The sequence below is a fragment of the Pagrus major genome, chromosome 2, assembly GCF_040436345.1.
Source record: "Pagrus major chromosome 2, Pma_NU_1.0".
NCBI classification, from domain to species: Eukaryota; Metazoa; Chordata; class Actinopteri; order Spariformes; family Sparidae; genus Pagrus; species Pagrus major.
The window spans coordinates 13,400,700-13,411,005 of NC_133216.1; the positions used below are offsets into that span (position 1 = coordinate 13,400,700).

A 10,306-nucleotide genomic window follows, 5' to 3' on the forward strand; every position below is an offset into this window, starting at 1 on the left:
TACACCCAGGAGGCGTGGAGTGTTTTGTTTAATGTGTCCTGATGAACGACGTTGACCTATTTGAATCATCCTTTTGTATAAATCGTTTGTTCGCACTCATGCATCATCCTCTTTGCTATCCAGAGGGGAAAAACACAGCTTGTCTTTTTAGTTCAACCTCTTGGATTGAACATGTGTAGGTGTGTTTAGTGGTAGATTTGTCGATCAACTGTACTCTCGCTCAGCAGTATGAACCCTCAACAGATTCAACAGGCACTGCTTTACCTACAGTAAAGGGTGCCAAGTGGATTTGGTGTGTCTGAGTCAGTTTATTCTGAATGTCCTTCCCGTTGTCCTTTTCACTTTTAAAACATGAAGTATACTTGTCAACATCATGTAACAGGTAATGGCCCTGACACACACTTTTTGGCCAAATGAGTATGTTGAATCTGGGGCGGACCCTGTAGGTGAGAGATATCTCTCTGATTGGCTGTTCAGCAAAGGTAAATTGGTGCTTAAGAAGAAATACGGAAAAAGAAAGGGATCGGCCCTCGAGAATGTCACCTCAGTATCCTTTGGTTATTATTTCATGTAGTTTCCCTCATTTTCCATCATCTTATCATGCATAGTCTCTATTAAAGATGACAAAATTAGTGGGAGTGGTTTGAAAATGATATACAAACACTGCTTTATCATAACGATTTGTCCGGAGATTTCCAGTTTTCCTTACTGAATGAGAAATACAGACTCCCGCCTTATAGGTCCGATATGGAGAGTTATTTCCTCTCACACCGGGGCAGAAGGTACGAGCTAGTTGGCAATCAGCTGAAGTTTGTTCAAGTGCAGTTTTTTGGCTGAGACACAGGCAATGAGAGGCAACATAACAGTCGGCCTCCGTTGCCGCTAAGTCTTTGATGTCGGTTTGGCGTGTCAGGGCCCTAACATGATGTTGACAGACACGTCTATTTTAGTATGTGGTCTTTACACCATATGTGATTGCATCCACACCCACACACACAGAAGTACAATTGATCAGTAGTTAAAGGTCAAGTCAATTTATTGACAGATGACATTCAAATTAGAAATGATGCAAATCATAAGTTCTCCAGGAGGAAATCGAAAACAAAAATAAAAGTAGTCATATTTACAATTGAGAATGTAGCAGTGCTTAAGCAAATGACAAAAAAACAGCTGTAAAGCCGTCACTTGTTGAAGAAGTTACATACTTTTGTGTATTTCCCTAGTGACAATGAGAAATTGATTAAAAAAAAAATGCATATGAGACACTCAAACAAAGACATGCCTTGATTTTTAGCTTTTTTTGAACAGTAAAGCTTAAAGAACCACGAGACATTAAAGAACAGAGACATTTATAGAAAGGATTAGTTTTGGGTAACCTTTCCACCTCCCTGTTATCTTTTAGATGGTCATCCCATGTGGAGAGAAGTCACTGGGTGATGTCACCCACAGATAAAAAGATAAGAGGGAGAGACAACTGAATGGTTTCAAGCCATCTCATATGATTGTTGGGCCTCAGGGTAAAATCAGTGCAACCTCATTTCCTCAGAATGTTGTCGGAGCAGAAGTTCAGGGACTAAAAGTTGACAGGATTAAAAAAGTGCAGTTTACCACAGACCACAGAATTGGATGCAGCCTTAGTGCCAGCCTCCTGTCTGCACAAAATTCCATGTTACAAATTTCATCATGAAACTAGCACTTGGTCTGGCACTGGCAACTTCATCTAACAGCAGCACAGCAGCCTTCGTGCCATTGCTTACTTGTATTATTCATTACAAAAAGGCAGGTTTATATTGGGAACTATGCTAGCTTGATGGTCAAATGTATGATTCAATGAGTATTATTCTTAATTCCATATGACTGTACTTGGGTTAACCATACATAAAGCTTTTACTAACTACAATAAAATCATGCTTGAACAAGGAAGCAAACACCTAACCCTATAAATCTTATTATCAGGAACTCTCAAGATGCTGAGACGTGTGGTGTGATGTAAAGTTTAAGGCAAATAAAGTGTTGCCCCAAATTCTTTCTTGGACATTATCTCTCTCTTTGCCATATTGCTACATCACACTCAGCTAAGCTCAATCACAAAAAAATGCGTATATGTATGGTGTGTAGAATGCCTCGAGGTATGCACATTGTAACATGATCATTACTTATAAATACCAATATTTTGTCTGGAATGTCGCTCATCACTTTTAACTGTGTGTTAAAAGCAAACAAGAATTTGTTTTATACTATGTGGAAAATTAGACTAGATGTGCAAAGATGTTTTCCTGATGAAGATATTCACGCAAATCAAGTCATTTACTCACCAGCAAGCATCTGCCTGTGTTTTACATTTGTATTGGTTACGCAGCTGAGGGATAGTTCTTTACTTGTGAAAAACAAACCACTTGCCAACCTCTGATGTAACATCAGGAACACAGGAGTTTCACATATCGAAACAATCTTAGGTTTTGATATCAGCTGCACTCAGTGATAAATGTTAACTTTGGCCAAACTGAATATAATTTTTGGCTGTTGTGAAAATCCTTTCCAACTTTGCAGAGCTTAATACAAGATTCTTAAAAAACTCAAATGGAATACTTCAGATTCTCTAGTGGGATGATCAGATCAGGTAGCAGTCCAAGACTGAGCAGCACCACACAGGGCCAGCTGCCACCTGCACACACACCGACCTTTGATATATTTCCGAGTTGATTTTTCCCTTCAGCTCTCTCAGGGTACTATTGTGTCTGTCAGACGGTGAAAACAGTACTACCATTGTACCAGACTGATTGTGTCATCCGTGTTGTGTTTCACTCAAACCACCATATGTGAAAAAAAATATGACCTATTCTTTCAAAATCCTGTTTGCTACTGATATCTAATGTGGTGAAATACATGAGTGGAAAAAGAAGAAGTTATTTCTCAACATATTTACAGACAATGTTATGACCAAAAGAAAAAGAAAGAAAAACAAAACGTTGAACACCAGAAGGGAAAACTATGCACCTACTCAAACACTGGTGCATTGTGTGGAAGAACTGGAATGATGATAGTCAAGAATTTTTACAAGTTTTCCTTGAGCCATGTGATATAGTTCTCTGTCATGCGATCTGCAATCAGGAAGTCGGTTGGCCACAAGGTGAACATCAGCGCTCCGTGAAATCCTGTGTCATAGTGTTCATGCGTCACCTTGACACCAGCAGCACGGAGCCGTGTGACATACATGATCCCATCATCTCGAAGAACATCATACTCACATGTCAGAACGTAGGCCTTGGGCAGAGAGTGTAAGGCCGTGTCTGGAACCAGCAGGGGCGATGCCCTCGGGTCAGCAAAAGATCGAGATGGTCCATCCATCCCAACTGCCTGCCCTCCAACTCCTTGCACCACAGCAGGAGCACTATAGTTGTATTTTCTATGATATGTTTCTGGCAGAAAGGCGCTCCAGTTGACAAACTTTAGCAGGCTGGATGATTCAGGGTTGTTGTGGGTGTTTGCCATCATGGCTCTGAAAAGGGCCTTGTCGCTGGTGAAGTACTCACTCCAAAAACGCACCATGAGGGTGCGGGGCAAAATGGGCATGTCCTGATTCTGTTGATAGGAAGGAGTGTTGAGGTCCAAAGCCTGCAGCACAGGGTAGAGGAGTGCTTGGGCCTTCAAGTGAACCTGCCGACCAGGCTCTTTTTGTAACTGTGAAGAGAGACAGAGAGATATTTAAAGAAATTTGAATTGGATTAAAAATTGAATATGAACTGAAACTTTTTAGAAACAAACAAGCATCAACTGATCACATGTACGAGTCACGGCCATATACAAGAAGATCTGCATAACCCCCAGTGTTCTGTATTTGTCTGTCTCACTGAACTGTTGACAAGTCTTCTGTAAATTCAAAGCCAAGAATTATGGTGACCTATGACTTAACTCATGGATACAGTAGGAGAACTGGATTGGTATGACAGCACGCATGTTTACCAAATCATAACTTGCTCGACCAGAACATACACCAATCAGCCATGACATTAAAACCACCGGCTTTATAGTCTGGAAGTTCCTCTTGTGCCACCAGAAATGCTCTGTTTCATCAAACATGGACAGAAGACCTCTAGTGGTGTCCTGTGGTGTCTCACAATGGGATGTTGGCAGTGAGGTCCAGTGGGTGTCCCACAGATGCTCAATCAGATCGGGATCTGGGGAATTTGGCGGGCAGGTCGACTCATTTGGCTCTTTGACATGTTCCTGGGGTCATTCCCGAGCAGTTTTTGTGGTGCACTGCTGGGGGGGGTGTCAAGTGGCATCCACACAAATGCCAAGACCTAAGGTTTCCCAGCAGAACATTGCATTGTACTAGATGATTAATGTTATTTTCGTCATCTGTTAGTGGTTTTAATGTTGTGGCTGATCGGTAGGCCAGAATAAGCATCTTAGGAATCTTTTCTGATTGTCTGGTTATTATGAAAACAAAAGAATAATGCAGTGGGTATTTAAAACAAAATCTAAATGTACGGCAGATTACCTTTATTTGGGTAAGAAAGAGAACAAAACATGTTAATATGAGAGCAATCAAACCTTTTTTTACTGCCACTTCACTAACAAATCAAACAGGGTATGTCTAATCCGTGAACTACTGCGATTATGCAGCATGCTCCCCTGCACCAGAGGCAGCAGAAAACTGAGCCAACAAACATTTCCTTGGGTTCTCTACGTGCCTGAGAGCTCGTTTGGCTGACTTTCTGGGGAATCTGACAAATGGGAGGAAAGGCATACAGCACATTTTTGGGGGACAGCCATGACCCATTAGAGTGGAGTATCATGGAGTCACCCTCATGACAGTGCAAAGCAGTAAGTACACTGGGTTATTGCCTTGAAGTAAACAAATCCCTATCTACCAGCCTGATGCCTGACTCATCATGTCAATGTTGTCTACTAATAGGGTGCCAAGGGACATAATGTCTACTTCAGAATCTTGTAGACCAGCTGAGTGAAGCACTTTGAAGGATCGGCTACCCTCCATGGTGCAACACTAGAAGTCTCCATGGCTTTGAACAGGGATGTTGAATGCCAAAGAGGTAATGCACCTGTTGGCTTGGATTTGGTGCTTTTCTTTGAGTTGATTCCAAACCCCTACTGTGTTAGGCACCGTGTCAACTCGACTGTGTGCATAAAGGCCCACCACCCAGAAAGGGCAAGAGGATTGAGGTCATCTAGGTGAAATAAAGGAATTATACACATTAACGTCTTTGCAAACCCATTTATGGGTAACTATGGCTGGAACACGTCAACTTTATAGCTTGGTACAAAAACCTGATTTCTTTTTTTTATAGTGGGATTTTTTTGATTTCTCCTTTTTCCAACTGGTGAATGGACGATCTCCTTACGCTACAGCTGGTGTCTTTGCTGTGCTTTTTGTCAGATCCTCTGCACAGGCTAAGTTGTTTACAGTTTCACTTATTGAGGGTGCCACATTGTCAAGCAGCCCTTCACCTTTAATGAAGACTCCCAACTGACTCTATAATCCTGATCAAGCCTTTATTGTCTACTCTAGCACTGCAAATTCCCCAGAATTAACTATCTTAATCATATGTTCTAAGAATATTCACATTTTTGTGAGAACAGTGTAGTTACTGTGGTTTTGACACTCGTGGCTGCTGGTCACTTGTTTGTTCTACTTACTCTAAGTGAGTTTGTATCAGAGAAATCGGCTCAAAATTAAAGTTGTTACCTGCTAAACAGTTTAGATCCGTAAGATAATATTATACAATGTAGGCCATGATATGGTGGGTCACTATTTGTCACCTTAAACCCAACACAGAACACATTTTCTTATAGTTCAGAGTAATAAATACTATTATCTACTACTGCTTTATCTAAATTGGCTCATTAACCTTGTCTCACATCATTTATTCATACAGTTCTTTTCCCGTATATGAACCAGAAAAATAGAGCTGGCAGTAGAAAGAAAAAATAGATGCAGTACCTGCTGTGAGACAGCAGCTGCCAGGTTCCCCCCTGCACTATCCCCAGCCACAGCAATGCGACCTGGGTCCACAGAGTACTGGGCCAGCACCCCCTTCTGGAGGAAATGTTTGACCACACGGTATACGTCCTCATATGGGACAGGGAAGTGGTGAGCAGGGGCAAGGCGGTACCTGAAAAAGCAGAAAGGTGCAGATTAAAGCCAGAGAATAAATAAACATGAGCTTTGAAGGCCATGTGCACAGTTAACATATTGAGCCAGGGATAATAAACAGGATGATATGACATTTAGGGGATAGCAGGTGACAAACTGAAGTGTAAATACCAGCTGAAAAGCTGTAATGACAAAATGTAATTGTAATGTAATGTAAGATTTAGGACTGTGTTAATTATTTTAATAGGTTTGTTAACACAACTACAAACAGTAGTTTTAAAGTTTAGCTTTCTCATTTCATTTGGTAGTGTTTGGGAGAAGAAATAAGTAAATAAATAAATGACGCAGCTGCTCAACCAGGCTGTAATTGATTAGAACAAACTTTAGAGACATAATAGGCAAAATTAAGAGAATGACAAGTAATCTTAACACTCATTAAGTGATATTGATTTTGTGTAAATTTGGCAGATTTATCTAAATGACTCGTCTTTATTTGGATTTTGATTAAAAAATCCTCACAAATATATCTTCTATCATAGATGTAAAATAAAATAAATTGTGTTGAAATCCACAGATAACTCTTTCTTAAAATTAGCTCTGGTTAATGGCAATAAAGTTTCAGTTGCATGTCAAAAATGTGTTGTAATATTCAATGTTTTATTAAACAATTGATACGAACTTCCACTGACCTATGCCCTGTTGGTGTTATAAGTGTTTCAATCTAGAAGCCAAATGTTACACATGGCTGACTTTGAGATTGGGAAATGCTGGAATTACTCATTGAACCTTTAACAAATTGCAGACAGGAATTCAGATGAGGCAGATAAGGCAATCCCCCCACACTAACATACTGATCTACTCTCCCTCCCACTGTCAAATGCTGTATGTCAACAAGAACATTAGTATGAATAAGCTAAATTGTCGATAAATGCTGAAAACTGTGAGTTAGTAGGGCACTGGCAAAATACAAGTTACAGCACTAAGAGCTGGATGTGCCAAAGAACAACAGTAAGTGAAGCTGTGGAACAGGGAAAAAGCCTTGCCAGACCCAAATGAAAACCTGTTAGCTTCACTCTACTGCATCCTTACTTTCATCTAGCTTGTGATTAATGAAGGAGGACAGGCACATACAACAACAGAAAATTGTGTGAGAGACAAAGAGAAAGAGTGGGGGAAACAGAAGGACTTCACTTTCAGCAATGTAGAAGAGGAAATGTTGAGTGAAATAATGATGTTTATGAATTAAATATGCCTCTCCCTACAACGCCCAGCAGTTTGTGCAGTATATCACAGCAGCTGAATTTAACTGTATATAAAATATGAAAAACTTACTCTACAGAAAGAACCACTGCATCGAGCTCAGTGACCATTTTTCTGGCCAGGAGATCATATGGACTCATCCCTGCAGAGAGGAAGCAGACACAGATCAGAACAGAGATACCAAAAAACACAAATCACCACAATGACATGGTAGGTAACACTGCAGTAACAGAGATGAACCCACCATCTAGCCCAACAGTACTTACTGGTGAGATTCGTGTTTCTGTAATTGTTACAGCCGTTCAACAGATTGCAAGAACAGCATGAGATGTGTCAAACTCTGTGTCATGTCATTACATCTCGGATTAGCTTCGAGGTTCCCACTGCTCCAGCAGACGGTGTGTTATTTTGTCAGGAAACTGTGAAAGCTTGGTGGCTTTTGTTTGATAGTTTGTTCATTATTTATGATCCTGTCATAATAACTGTCATAGGGAGTCTATATAAAGCTGGATAGTAATTTGGCGCATCAATCAAATAGTGAATTTTCAAAGTATTTTCTCATCGTAATGGTAGAATTACTGTGTGATGAACACATCACAAACATTGTGTATTACCCATCTATCAATCTTTCTATCAACCCTTAAAGCCATAAAAATGCCATATTCCTGTGTGATACAGGAGTAGACAGGCCCACCCATCAACTTACTGGAACTCCCCAGACACCATCCTCCACCGTGGAGGTATATGACAGCTCTCCTGAGCTCAGTGTCACCGCCCCGCTGTTTTGGCTGGTACAGCACCACCTCCACTCCATCAAACTTCTCCTCTGTCACCTTGACATGCTCGTCAGACACTGGCACTACCCTTTCAGCCAGAGTAATGAAGTACATTACCCCCATGTAGTCCTTCAGCCCCAGTAATTCACTGAAGTCTGCCTGGAAAGCAAAAAAGACCATGAGATATAGAGAGAAAGTACTGAATTTCTTATTGTTCATCAAACCCGCACCAATATATTGCCTATTTTACATAGACAAGATACAAGTACCGCCAGTTTATCCTACGTAAAGCTCATAACATTCAGAACAGAAAGCACAAAGAAGTCAAACTATGTGGTCAATAACAGAAAGAGAGGGAGTAGTCATGTGAATGCTTCCTTGTATAATGTTAACAGCACCCCCTTACGTTATTTGTTTTGAGAGGTCATAACTAAATGATTAGTAATAAAAGCATGACTCATGTATTTATAACTTGCAAGATAGGTAGTGGTGGCTGGCATGAGGCTAATCAGCTGATGCTCTTCTACTTCCACAACAAACTCATAACAGAGACATACATTTGAAGCTCTACGTGGTATCAGGGACTCATATCAGTCTGAAGGAAAGAAAAACTGGAGCATTCTGTTTCAATAAATAAAACTAATTATAAATAGAAAACCCCGAACAGAACCCCTTCCAATAAAAATGCATTCTATTCAGAATTTGACTAGTAAAAACATTGAATATTTGGTTTGAGAGAAAAAGACATATATCAAAGTCTGCAGTACATTTCCCAAGACTAAGGTCTGATTAAAAATATAAAACACTTATTATAATGACACCCTTATTGGGTAATGAATATTTGAAGAGAATGGCTGTGTGCCTGGTCCTGGGGAATACATTTGGCTATATAATTCAACACTACAGGCTCAAATAAAAGGTTTGAATATGTGATGCATTAGATGTCACAAAATATTAATGAGATTTACTTTTTTAAAGTTATTTTTCATGCTGAAATGTTTCTGTTTCCCTTATAAATAAGAAATGACTCTTTAAAACTTAACCCTATGCTCTCAACAGCCTGTTTTAAATGTTGCCTCAAACTACTGCAGCACCTTTCTACTTGAGTATTTTGCTCTTTAAATGGTGACAAAGGTGTGGCAAAACAAAGCCACCACTGATTTTCATACTACTGTTACAACCATGTGTGCATAACCGGATGTGTTGTGTTTTAAACCTATAAAGAGCTGCACCAGTCATTAGCAAGTGCAGTTTCCTTAATAAGGTCTATTATTAGAACAGGTGAGCAGGGCTATACAACACATGGATTAGCATCTGATATAATCTGGTGTAACCAGCATGTATATCTACATCAGCAAAATACAATAAAGGTTTACCCTGCCACCTTAAGGCAGGACAATTATGCATGTATGTCATCTGATATATGGTTAATCATGTATTTAACTGTCATAAGAAATGCATGTGCGTCCATAGCTTATTCTATAAGGATTTATTTCCAATGTAATGCTCAGAACAGCAGACCTAAGGTAGCAGGACAGTCTGAGAGAATACAGTGTTTTTCTTACCAGGTGGCTGAGACTTCTGAAGAAAGAGTTGGTCAGCATGAGTTTCCATCTCTCTTCAATCTCCTCCGGAATGGGCTCGTAAATATAATAAGCGGTAAAAGAGCAGACAGCGACGAATAAAATGATGCTTCCCAGCCTCATTTTACGACGTGCGTTCCCGGCAACTGACTACGGGGTGCGAAACACAAACAGACTGTTATCTGCGCTCGTTAACAAGTCGCCCCGGTGCGCCGCACAAAGCGTTTTACGCTCGGAATTAATTTTGGATCCGGACCAGCTAAATGTGACAGCACGTGTTTGGTGTCATTTGATGGTTATCGGCGTGCATGTTCGGAGCTTTTCTTCGCTGCTCGTGCGCGTTCCGTAATGCATGTCCGTCTCGTGGAGCCCGGAGAATTAATTTAGGTGTCGGTGATAGGGAGACAGGAGCGCGCGCTCTGTGCGCTACTCACGAGGCAGAACCGTCCCACCTTGGCCCGCACCGCAAATTCCTCGGGTACCTCCTGAGCGTGCACGACTAAACTTTGTGCCAAGATACAACCGATGCAAAAACACCACAGTGACTCATGCATTCAACTGTGCAGATT

General features: G+C 40.6%; 1 protein-coding gene across 1 annotated transcript; it reads right to left on the reverse strand.

The window, feature by feature from the left end:
• Positions 1-3,054: 3,054 nt before the first annotated feature.
• On the reverse strand, positions 3,055-9,860 carry aadac (arylacetamide deacetylase). Its single transcript, XM_073491890.1, has 5 exons — positions 9,720-9,860; positions 8,085-8,313; positions 7,451-7,520; positions 5,966-6,137; positions 3,055-3,681 (listed from the first exon to the last, which is right to left on the reverse strand). Exons 1-5 carry the CDS (start codon positions 9,858-9,860, stop codon positions 3,055-3,057), a joined length of 1,239 nt encoding a protein of 412 aa, XP_073347991.1.
• Between the last annotated feature and the right edge of the window lie 446 nt (positions 9,861-10,306).